At 45.4% G+C, this 12,917-nt stretch overlaps 1 protein-coding gene across 2 annotated transcripts in view; it reads right to left on the reverse strand.

Moving 5' to 3' along the window:
• The window catches only part of SNX29 (sorting nexin 29), a 370,785-nt gene that overhangs the window by 169,670 nt on the left and 188,198 nt on the right, over positions 1–12,917 (reverse strand). For both annotated transcript variants that reach the window (XM_060260506.1, XM_060260507.1), the window contains exons 17-18: positions 5,524–5,579; positions 4,842–4,923 (exon numbers count right to left, since the gene is read on the reverse strand). In XM_060260506.1, the coding sequence (XP_060116489.1) occupies positions 4,842–4,923; positions 5,524–5,579 (138 nt within the window). The remainder of the gene's footprint in view (positions 1–4,841; positions 4,924–5,523; positions 5,580–12,917) is intronic.

A 12,917-nucleotide genomic window follows, 5' to 3' on the forward strand; every position in this document is an offset into this window, starting at 1 on the left:
AAAGAACACCTGAGGTGCCCTTCGTCTGAGCTCCAGTTCATCAGTCCCTGCTTCAAAATAGGCTCGAGCCACAGTGTCTCTTTCCTCAAGGGAAACACAAAGTGTGAGACAGTGCACACCAATGTTCCTTCTAGTTACTGTGAGCTAGCTCACAGATTTTTGGCCTCCGGCTCACACAGTTTTGTCTTAGCTCAGGAAAAAACTCACGATCTGAGTTCGATACAAGCAGAAGCTAGTTCAGATAGCCAGCTCCAGGTTGACTCAGCCTTCCATCCTTCTGAGGTCGGTAAAATGAGTCCCCAGCTTACTGGGGGAAAGTGTAGATGACTGGGGAAGGCAATGGCAAACCACCCCATAAAAGTCTGCCGGTGAAAACATTGTGAAAGCAACATAACCCCAGAGTCGAAAACGACTGGTGCTTGCACAGGGGACTACCTTTACCTTTACCTTTTTAGCTCACAAAGGAGAATTTTTGCTCACAAGACTCTGCAGTTTACAGGGAACGTTGGTGCACACATGGAGGACATCTGCTCTCATGCATGATATAAGCAGACCCATCTAGCCAGCATTCTGTTTCCCACTTCAGCCAACCAGATGCTGCCAGGAAAACACCAAGGCAACAGGATAGGAGCAACAGTCATGTTTAAATAAAGGGGAGGGATGTGGCTCAGTGGTAGAGAATCTGCTTGGTAAGCAGAAGGTCCCAGGTTTAATCCTTGCATCTCCAACTAAAAAGGGTCCTGGCAAACAGGCATGGAAAACCTCAGTTTGAGACCCTGGAGAGCCGCTGCCAGTCTGAGTAGACAATACTGAGGGTCTGTTTCAGTAGAAGGCAGCTTCATATGTTCAAATATTCAAGGGTGGGAGGGTACCGGCTGGATATCAGGAAAACCATTTTTACAGTCAGAGTTGTTCAATAGTGGAATCAGCTCCCTAGAGAGGTGGGGAGCTCCCCCTCACTGGCAGTCTTGGAGGAGCGGCTAGACAAACACTTGTCAGGGGTGCTCTAGGCTGATCCTGCATTCAGCAGGGGGTTGGACTAGTTCAGGGGTGGCCAAACTGCGGCCCAGGAGCCACATGTGGCTCTTTCACACATATTATGTGGCTCTCAAAGCCCCCACTGCCCCCCACCCTGTCGGCTGCCTTGGAGAAGGCATTTCTCTCTTTAAAAGGGGAAGGAAGTGGGGAGGAGGCAGTGGCGGCAGACACTCTTTCAGTGCCTCGCTCATCATCCCCCCTGCTGCTCGCCTGCCCCCTCAACCCAGCACTGACAGTGATCGTGCCGGAGGGCCGGCATAGGAGCCAGGAGCGTCTGGCACGGTTTTACCCACTGATCAGCTGATCAGCAGGGGGCACCTTTAAATAGCCCAGGAGCACAGCACTCAACTGCCCATTCCCGGGAAAGGGAGGGAGGAGGAAGCTGGGGAGCAGGCAAACTAGGCATTTGCTTAGGGGGGAAGGCGGAATTTGGTGCCGCCACCCTGATGGCACCCTAGGCGAATGCCTAGTTTGCCTAGTGGGCGAGCCGGCCCTGCCAGCACGGGCACAAGATTGCTCTAGAGCAATTGCTCTAGAAGCAATTTCTCTTATAGCTGGGTACTCAGTTAAGTTCTCTTGGCTCCAACAGAGTGTCCTCAGGGAACTTTCTGATTCTCTGTTCTTTCCTTTTCCTAAACACATCTCTCTCAGACTGTCTTTCTGCAGAGGAAGATGCGTGGGAACGTGTTCAATGCAGAGTGAGATGAGGCATGGAGCAGGGCTCACCCCCTAGCTGTAGGTGAAAGCAAGGCCTGCCGAGTGAATAGGGGGCGAAATCCGTTTCAGGATACCTTCCCTCCACTCAGAGTTAGATTAACAATTAGGCAAAGTAGGCACTGGCCTATGAGCCCCCATGCCTTTAGGGCCCTGGGCTAGCTCCTCCCCCCTTGCTTCCCACCTGCTTGCAGCCCTCCCAGCCTGCACAAGCAGCCAGCAATTGAGCTGCTGTATGCCCGACTTGTCTGGTGCCGCTTCTGCCAGCGTTGTCGCCAAGTTTGTCTCTCTTAAGCTTAGTAAAAGGGGCTTTTTAAGAATGTGCCTGCAGCAGGGGCAGTGGGGTGGGCACTCAGACTCTGAGATAATTTCCAAGGGAACCCCCACGATTTCAACTGCCTAGAGGCCTCCGCAAGGTTTAATCCGGCACTGCCTCCACTGATTGAGAACAACCATTCCCTTGACAAGTCATTTGAAGAAGAAAGCGATTAGGCATGCTGAAGTTCACCGCATACCCTGCATAAATTAAAAACAAAATCAATCGGATGTGCATTGAGGCTGCAGTAAATAAACCACGGCTATCTTCCTCTCTCTCTCCCCCCCCTTCACATCACACCCACACCCACAATACTTATGGGTATTCTTTGGGGACAATTTCTACCTCCTCCTGTTGTTTTCTCTTCTGTACTATGCAAAATGATTCCATCACAGCGAACAAACCCTAGAGTCAAATCACATTATGTGAACTAGAATAATGGCAAAGTGAATTAGATGGCATTATGTATCCGCTTAACGAGATAGAAAAAAACCCATCTAAGGTAAAAAAAATCTCACTTTGAAATGCCCACTGAAGATAGAGTGATTTTAAGCCATTCTGAAACAGCAGCAGAGGAGTGAAAGATAATTTGCGAGCCAATTTTCATACGAAACATTACAGGCTGCGTTTGCCTGCACAATAGGGCATGTGGGGTCTCTCCACCAACAAAAGCCTTGCTCACACAGGCATCTGAGTTCAATTACTGTGAGTATGAAGGTGGGTGGGAAGAATCAGGGTTGGAGATACCACACTCCCCCTAACTTTAGTGCATTCAGGGGCATCTGAATGTACCATTCACACACTCAATTTATAGACTGTGTATACAAGAGCTGATGAGCATAGATCAGGGGTGGCCAAACTTGCCTAACATAAGAGCCACATAGAATAAACATCATAGAATAATACAGTTGGAAGGGACCTCCAGGGTCTTCTAGTCCAACCCCCTGCAAAATGCAGGAAACTCACAAACAACTCCCCCTAAATTCACAGGATCTTCATTGCTGTCATCTAGCCTCTGTTTAAAAACCTCCAAGGAAGGAGAGCCCACCACCTCCTGAGGAAGCCTGTTCCACTGAGGAATCGCTGTAACAGTCAGGAAGTTCTTCCTATGTTGAGCCGGTAACTCTTTTGATTTAATTTCAACCTGTTAGCTCTGGTTCTACCTTCCAGGGCCACAGAAAACAATTCCACACCATCCTCTAGATGACAGCCCTTCAAGTAGGAAGGGAGGGAGAAGTGAAAAGAAAGCAACTTTAAATGCATTCTTCAAACTGCCAGCTGGCCTGGAGAAATTATTTAAAGAGATAAATACCTTCTCCAAGCCAGCTGATGGGGCAGTGGGGGCTTCAAGAGCCACACAATATGTGTGGAAGAGCCACATGTGGCTCCTGAGCCAAAGTTTTGTCCCCCCCCCCCCCCCGGCATAGATGCTGTGTACTCCTGAGCGTGTATAGAAAGTAGGGCTAGAAGGTACAACCCACAATTCCATCACTCCCTTTGGTTCATTTGTATACAGAGTGCATGAAGAGAAAAAGAAGCTTGGAAATTCATGGCTCCCTTCCGAAGACAAATCAGCAAAAACCAAAATTACTTGTACATCTTGGAATGCTGCTTCTCAGCCTAGCCCGAAACCTGACAACTACTGCAACAACACAGCAGGTCAGCCAACGACACGAGCAGAGGCAGGAGTCCCAAGGAAATCATCATGAACCAAGAGGTAGGAGAAAAGGAGGAAATTTTATTGGAGAGCAAAAATACAGTCATTGTACTGAAGAGCCCTCCTCCAGCCATGCATCAAGAGGACTCAATCACTCAAACGAACAGCATAATCATGTGACATTTTACTGCAAACTCCTACACCCCAAGGGAGATATTGCTGTAGGCTTAATATAGTGCATGGTTACTATATAAAAGATAAAATGAGATATGAGATATTTGTCTACTCTATGCACACTATTTAGATGGAATTCACTGTCCTCTCAAGCAAATCTGTCTTATCAGTACTGAAGTGGCACATTAAAGTCACACACATAATTACAGTATGGCTGTGAGAGTTGGACCATAAGGAAAGCCGAGTGCAGAAGAATAGACGCTTTTGAGCTGTGGTGCTGGAGAAGACTCTTGAGAGTCCCTTGGACTGCAAAAAGATCAGATCAGTCAGTCCTAAGGGAAATCAACCCTGACTGTTCCCTGGAAGGTCAGATGCTGAAGCTGAAGCTCCAATACTTTGGCCACCAAATGAGAAGGGAGCACTCCCTGGAGAAGACCCTGATGCTGGGAAAGACACAAGGCAAAAGAAGAAGGGGAAAGCAAATGAGATGGCTGGATAGCATTACTGATGTAACTAACAAAAATTTGAGCAGACTTTGGAGGATGGTGGAAGACAGGAGGGCCTGGCATGACTTGCTTCATGGGGTCGCAAAGAGTTGGACTCAACAACAACTAACCATAAAAGGAAGTTAAACTACTGGAAGACACTGTGAAGATCCAATGCTTGTTGAGTACAATCTGAAATATGCACGTAGAATACTGTAGAAACTATGCAATGGTCTCCCCAAAGCCACCTTGAGCCAACAGATAAGGCAGAGCATAAATATTCAGATAAATTTAAAGTGAGCCTACCATAATGACTCTTTGTTGTTTCACTTCTGCCACGACCACCTTTGCAAATTTTATGAATGCGCAGACGACAGTGTCATCATAACATTAAAAAACTGTAGAGGTTTTTGCCAATGCAAAGCACAACTGAGAAAAAGGAAATTGTGAAACTTACCTGGTAAACGTGGAATGCATTTGCTGCTTTTCCGCGGAGAAAGACTGAAGGAATCCAGACATTTATAAGAGCTCGATTTGATCTGAATTTTTAAAAAGAGAGGAAAAAAGGTTCTGCTCTATCAGAGAGCTCTTCTAAAGAACACAGATGTATCTTCATCCACTTAAATGTCTGTCTTTAAACCACTCTTTCAGCAGGATACCACAGAGTAAGACACTGGTTCTCTGGGCAGACAAAAAGGGGGCTTTGAGATTGCCATAACTCATTGGAACTCTTGCACAACTAGTTTTTGGTTTTGGAATGGAGGGAGAGTCAGTTCCTCCTAAGATCAATTCAGTTTAGAACTGATAGTTAGGAAGTCTGTCACAAAAAAAGGCAAACTCCCCACTCAAGAAAATCCATTTATCTTCACCCCAATACTTTACTTTAGAAGTACTGGTAGACCTCCTGATGGCACTGTGTGACACAGAGTGTTAGACTGGATGGGCCATTGGCCTGATCCAACATGGCTGCTCTTATGTAAATAAAAATCACCACAGAGTGGCTTAGTGCCCACATGCAGGATATCCTAGTTTTTATCTGGAAAATCCCATTAGTCCCTAAGGTAATACCAAATGCAAAATCCAGGATTCCCCAGCAGGCATAAATTATACCAAAATCACAAACATTCCCCTCAACTTACATTTCAAAATCCGACAGACTCTGGTCTTCAGAGGTTTGGCTAAGATCTCCGGGAACCTGCCAGAAAAACAACAAACGATTATGTTACATATAAACAGTACTCTCATTTTGCATAGTATGTAACATTAATTTAAATTTTCCACTATGGTGCCCACACTATTAGGACATATTCAATTGCTTTACTGAAAAGAAATTTGGAAGTTGATCCAAATGAACCAACTTAATTCGGAGGAAAGTAACCCCCCCCCTCAAATTCCTAACAGCAGGGGTGGAATTCTAGCAGGAGCTCCTTTGCATATTAGGCCACACACCCCTGATATAGCCAATCCTCCAAAAGCTTACAAGGCTCTTTTTTCTAAGCTCTTGGAGGACTGGCTACATCAGGGGTGTATGGCCTAATATGCAAAGGAGCTCCTGCTAGAATTCCACCCCTGTCTAACAGCCCTAGACTACCCAGCACCTTAGGCAAGGTTAACTTCTGGTGCCCTCCCCCACTCTTATAACATCACCAAGTTACACAGGGGCACCCACTTCAACACCCCCAGAAGGTCAATGGAAGAAACAAATATTAATTGGGGAGGAACCTAGTAGTGTGAGTAGAATGTGGCATGGGCACTATTTTGAAAGTGCTATGCCCAGTATTGTAATTTTGTAACTTTTTACAAAAAACAATTCAGAATTTACATGGCATTTAAGAGTGACAACTAGGGCTGGGCATGAACTGAACCATGAAGAAGATGATGATATAGGATTTATATCCCACCCTCCACTCTGAATCTCAGTGTCTCAGAGCAGCTGCAATCTTCTTTACCTCCCCCCACCCCACATCAGACACCCTGTGAGATAGGTGGGGCTGAGAGAGCTCTCCCAGAAGCTGCCCTTTCAAGGACAACTCCTACGAGAGCTATGGCTGACCCAAGGCCATTCCAGCAGCTGTAAGTGGAGGAGTAGGGAATCAAATCTGGGTTTCCCAGATACCACTACACCAAATCTGGGTTTCCCAGATACCACTACACCAAATTTTGCCCTGTTTGTGGTCCATGAACCAAAGTTCCTGATGGGTCTACCATCATGAACTTCCACAAACTTTTAAAACAGTTCATGGCAGTTTGTGGATAGAGCAGAAAGCGAGGTTTGAAGGGACTCAGAGTTTAAACTTTAAAGAGACCGCACAAAACAGCTGAGCAGCAGGGGCCAGGCTGCTCTCCACAACTCAGCTGTTTTTAGGGCTTTCTGCAAACCTTGTTGAAAGGGACTGTGGTTCCTTTCAATAGGGTTTGCAGGACCACAAATCATGAATTGACACAAATTGTTTCGGTTCACGCCTAGTGACAAAACAAGAAGTGTTGAAAAATAGCAATAAGCATTTTACAAAAGAAAATGTAAACATTCCAGCTGACTAATGCCAGATACAAAAGACAGTCTTTTCATTAAATTAATTCAGGTTGTTTTGGGACACATACTCTAACAGACACAGCAAAAAGGAGGAGGAATTTCAGCTAACAGTCTCCCAAATAGGAAAAGCTACTTAACTCTTTGAAATCCATAATTTCACCCCTTGAATGAGAAAAAAGATGTGCAATAAAGGAAAATAGCTCTCCAGTTAATTAAATGAGTATACCATGTACGGAACGCAATGCATAGGAAACTAACTTTGGATTCACCGTCTGAGAAACAGCGAGCAGAGAAACAGAGCTATAGGCTACTTCACACAAAGGAAGTTGGTTTGGCCAGAAAGACAAAAAATCACACAGTCTGGACACCATTTCAGCAAGGAAGGAATGTGAGACTTTGATGAGGCCTGTAAAAGTCTTAATTCCATGTCACTATTTACTTTGCTATTCTTTACATTCTGAACCACGGGAGGCATTTATTTTTAACCTAATGAGGGGTATTGTCCAGCACTGAATCTAAAATTGTATTCCCATTGTCTAATCAAGACAAACCTGTTAGAGTGGCCAGATTTGCAGTGGTTGCGCAAAAGCTGAGGGAAATATTTGCAGAGGTGAATTGGGTGAACTGTGGAGATGCTATCTGATTTATTCTTTTAAGTTCCAAGGGGGAAAGTACATTTTACTTTGTACAACACCAAGGGGGATTTCAGGCTTTGGAGTCTCAGCCAGCAAACCTTCAAGGCCACAAGGCACGAAATGGAGGCCTGGTCTACAAATGGGAGATGGAAATTGAGCAGCTGATTTCTGAGGCAGTAAGAGTAGACTGCATCACTTCAGAATGTAAGTGCGAAGTCACAAACTTTAAATCAGGGGTCCCCAACCCCCAGGCTGTGGACTGGTCTGGGTCCATGGCCTGCTAGCAACCAGGCCGTGAGTTGTATAATTATTTTATTATATATTACAATGTAATAAGAAGACGACAACGACATTGGATTTATATGCTGCCCTCCACTCTGAATCTCAGAGTGGCTCACAATCTCCTTTATCTTCCTCCCCCACAACAGACACCCTGTGAGGTGGGTGGGGTTGAGCGAGCTCTCCCAGAAGCTGCCCTTTCAAGGACAGCTCTGCAAGAGCTATGGCTATGGCTGACCCAAGGCCATTCCAGCAGCTGTAAGTGGAGGAGTGGGGAATCAAATCCAGTTCTTCCAGATAAGAGTCTACACACTTAGCCACCACACCAAAATAAAGTGCACAACTGGATCACCCCAAAACCATCATGCTCCCTGCCCCCCCCCCCCCCCACTGGTCCATGGAAAAGCTGTCTTTCACAAAACTGGTCCCTGGTGCCAAAAAGGTTGGGGACTGCTGCTTTAAATACTTCCCTACATGAAAAAGCTACCTGCATGTAGAAAACTAAAACAAAAGGGGCTGAGATAGAATATCTTTTGCCAATACACTAGTGTGTGTGTGTGTGTGTGTGTGTGTGTGAAGGGGGCATGCTTTAGAGGTCCACCTACAGCCTATTTGACCCACATACCTTATCCAGATAACTCAGTTGGAGGCCTAAGGGGAGCTGCAATATCCCACTGGCATTCTCAAACACTTTTGTGCACCTGTCTGGATGCTATAAGTAGTACTTTAACTCTAAAAACCAACAAATAGGGTTGCCAATCCCCAGTTGGCGGCAGAGAATCCCCTGGTTTGGAGGCCCTTCCCCCACTTCAGGATGATCAGAAAGCCAGGGGGGCGGGGTTTGAATGTCTGCTGAGTATTCCATTATACTCTGTGGAGACTGGTCCCCCTAGGGTATAATGGAGAATCAATCTGTGGATATCTGGGGCTGTAGAGGATGCTGTAGTTTGAAGCAGAGGCACCAGATTTTCAGCATAGCATCTGGTGCCTCACCTTAAAAAAAAAAAGTTCCAAAAACACCAGAGAGTCCAATTCTATGAGTCCAAAAAGAGGTGTCCCCTATCCTGCATTATTTCCAATGATGGCAGTCCCTTTAAACTTGATGGCCAGACTACCCTTTGGAGTTCAATTGTGCTTGTCACACCGTTGCTCCTGGTTCCACCCAAAGTCTCCTGGCTCCATCCCCAAAGAACCCAGATATTTCCTGAGTCGGACCGGGCAACCTTATATCTATAGGATGTTTTTCATCTTCTATAAAGTGGGCGTTATCTGGAATCTCAGACAGGGAAGGTTGGGAATTTCCTACTCGCAACCAGAAGCTTCTAGTCCAAAATACTCTGAGTTTTCTTAAGAGTCTGAATATGTGAAACCCCCTTCCCCCCACCCCCAAACACCACCTTAACCAACATTCAACTGCTCACAACATCCCATGCTTTCCAATAGCAATGAGCATGTTCAGAATTCATCAAGCCACTACAGTTAATTTAGGAAGTTACACTGTTTTGCATAACTGGGAAGATCCCACATGTATACAGAAACCCTTATAGTAATGATAATTATAGCATGACTGGTGTAATGACAATAATGCTGGCATAATAAATGCTACAACCTGAAGACATTCAAGGAATGGTAATTGGGGCCTCTATCCCACCCCCTCCCAGAATCCTCTTAGGGTTTTGATCAGGCCAGTGTCTCTCCCATCTCTGTCTTCCTTTTTCTTTGATCACCCCTTTGATTCTATTTCAAGGGCAAAAAGCACGTTCAGTCCCTATTAAAATACTAGATAGCTGACCAGAAAAGATGAAAGTTTGGTTAGCAACAAAGTAAATGTTCAGCCCCATCATAAATATTAAAACTAACTGCAAAAAAGTTCATCTAAATTACATAAATATTTGAGACATTCTTACTTGGAGATCATGAGTAATTTTAAGCCAACTCATATAATATCTGGACTGAGTCACTATCTAATGGATATTTAGAAGAAGAAGAATTGCAGATTTATACCCCGCCCTTCTCCCTGAATCAGGGTCTCAGAGCGGCTTACAATCTCCTATATCTTCTCCCCCCACAACAGACACCCTGTGAGGTGGGTGGAGCTGAGAGGGCTCTCACAGCAGCTGCCCTTTCAAAGACAACCTCTATAGCTAACCCAAGGCCATTCCAGCAGGTATATGTGGAGGAGGGGAGAATCAAATCCAGTTCTCCCAGATAAGAGTCCGCACACCTAACCACTACACCAAACTGGCTCTCTTTAACTAGGATTCAACAGTTTACTAACTCTCCTGACAACTGCAAACATAGTAAACTAGGAAATCAATATCACATTCTTTTTTCTTTTTTTTTCTTTTTTCTTTTGGGATTTTTAAAGGAATACAGAATGAAAAAAGAGGAATGGGGAGAAAACCCATAAGAAATATAATTACCAAAACATGTAGTAAAGGGCAATTTTACAGATATTACGGACATTCCTTGATTAAAATACATATTTATATTGAAAGAGTATATGACATAATAGCTTTAAAATTTGTGAAAAAATATTTATGGCATAATGACTTAGAAATACATATGGCATTATAGCTACACACACACACAAAACACACGACAACGAGGGGGATGTAGAAGAGGAGGAGGAGATTGGATTTATATCATGTTCTTCATTCACAGCAGTTTACAAACTTCTTCCCTTCCTCACCCCACAACAGCGATAGGTGGAGCTGAGAGAGCTCTTCCAAGAACTGCCCTTGAGAGAACAGCATTGAAAGAACGGAAGATTTGTATCACTTAATGTGAAGCTTCCTTCTCGGTGGACTGGCTGTGGGTCAGTCCGACTCCTGGGTATAGGCTCCTCCTCCTCATCACAGGGTCGGGTCCTCCAATTGATCCGGAGGGGGGGGAGTGGCCTATACCTCCCAGAACTCTCCAGTTGTATCCAAGCCGCATCCCCCTATAGAAAATAACTTCCAAATCCTCCCCATTAAACATTTATTTATTTATTTATTTATTTATTTATTACTTTACATTTATATCCCGCCCTCTCCGCAAGCGGACTCAGGGCGGCTTACAGTATCATAAAAACAGTCAGTTCCATAAAACATACTGCTGAACTGTCTTGGAAGAAGACATCACGCTGTTTACTAAAACAAAATCACGTTTACTCAGAAGTAAACCCACTGAGGTTTTTTGGGATGGGGGGCGGGATAACTCTCAATTTAGTTTCCGTAGAATTGCGTTTTTACAGCCTGCTAGATACATGTTTATTCAAGAGTAACTTTCTCTTTCCTTAGTAGAAACAATGTATGCATACGATTAGGATGAAGTCTGCAATTGTAAATTGTTCCTTTGCCATTGTTTTCCGTGGAACTCTTATAACTTGAGCCAAGGAATGACATATAGCAGGAGTGGCCAAACTGTGGCTCGGGAGCCACATGTGACTCTTGAAACCTCCACTGCCCATTCGCCAGCTTAGAGAAGGCATTTCTCTCTTTAAATCACTGGTATTTAAAGCTGCTTTCTTTCCACCTATCCCTCCCTCCCTCCCTCTCTCTCCCTACCTACCTTCCTTCCCTTCCTCCTTGGAGAGCCAGTTTGGTGTAGTAGTTAAGTGTGCGGACTCTTATCTGGGAGAACCGAGTTCGATTCTCCACTCCTCCACTTGCACCTGCTAGCATGGCCTTGGGTCAGCCATAGCCCTGGCAGAGGTTGTCCTTGAAAGGGCAGCTGCTGTGAGAGCTCTCTCAGCCCCACCCACCTCACAAGGTGTCTGTTGTGGGGGCGGGGAGGTAAAGGAGATTGTGACCACTCTGAGATTCAGAGTGTAGGGCGGGATATAAATCCAATACCTTCTTCTTCAACCAGGGCTGACCCTGTGCAGCTTCCAAGATCTGACAAGATGAGGCTACCTTGGGCCATCTAAGCCAGCATGCGAGGTGTGACCTTGCACTTATGGAAAAGACGGTTGCACCGGCCACTTTGGTGTAGTGGTTAAGCATGTGGACTCTTATCGGGAGAACCGGGTTCGATTCCCCCACTCCTCCACTTGCAGCTGCTGGAATGGCCTTGGGTCAGCCAGAGCTCTGACAGAGGTTGTCCTTGAAAGGGCAGCTGCTGTGAGAGCCCTTTCAGCCCCACCCACCTCACAGGGTGTCTGTTGTGGGGGAGGAAGGTAAAGGAGACTGTGAGCCGCTCTGAGACTCTTCGGAGTGGAGAGCGGGATAAAAATCCAATATCTTATCTTATCTTATCTTATCTTATCTCTAGTACTAAGTAAACGAGGAGAACAATTTTATTATGCTCCAATGTACCATACAGAATGGATAATTGAACTAGAGCATTACAAACCACAGTACAGTAACTTATTCCAAAGGAAGGAACAAGCTCCAGAATCCATCTCCAAAACCCAGGAAGCCGTTCAACCACCAAAGGGCGGGCCGGACCGACCCACTGCCAGTCCACCGAGAAGGAAGCTTCACGGTAAGTGATACAAATCTTCCGTTCTCCGGTGGTCTGGTCAGTGGGTTGGTCCGACTACTGGGACATAACAAAGCTGTACATCCCTGGGCGGGACTAGCTTCCCTGTTTAGAGTGCATGCTGCAGCACACGCCTCCCAAAGGCCGCCTCTGCTGAAGCCCACTTATCTACCTTATAGTGCTTGGTAAAGGTATGTACCGACCTCCAAGTTGCTGCCTTACACACAGCTTCCAAAGAAGGAAAGGACCTATACACTGCTGATGTCGCAGCACTCCTCAAAGAGTGAGCTGTGATCCCATCCGGAGGGATTTGACCTTGGGCCTTGTAAGCCAGTAAAATACATTCCCGCAGCCATCTACTAAGAGAGGGGCCCTGTGACCCTTTACTGAAAAACACAAACAAGGAGTCAGACTTTCTCCAGTCTTTTGTACGTTCAATATAAAAAATAAGTGCCCTCTTAACACCTAGACAGTGCAACTCCCTTTCCTTGGGAGACTAAGGATTGGGAGAAAAATTTGGAAGCACCAACTCCTGAGACCTATGAAAAATAGAATTAACTTTAGGGATGAAAGATGGGTCTGGTCTAAGCACAACCTTATCATTATGAAAGACACAGAG

Source organism: Heteronotia binoei, chromosome 20, assembly GCF_032191835.1.
Source record: "Heteronotia binoei isolate CCM8104 ecotype False Entrance Well chromosome 20, APGP_CSIRO_Hbin_v1, whole genome shotgun sequence".
NCBI classification, from domain to species: Eukaryota; Metazoa; Chordata; class Lepidosauria; order Squamata; family Gekkonidae; genus Heteronotia; species Heteronotia binoei.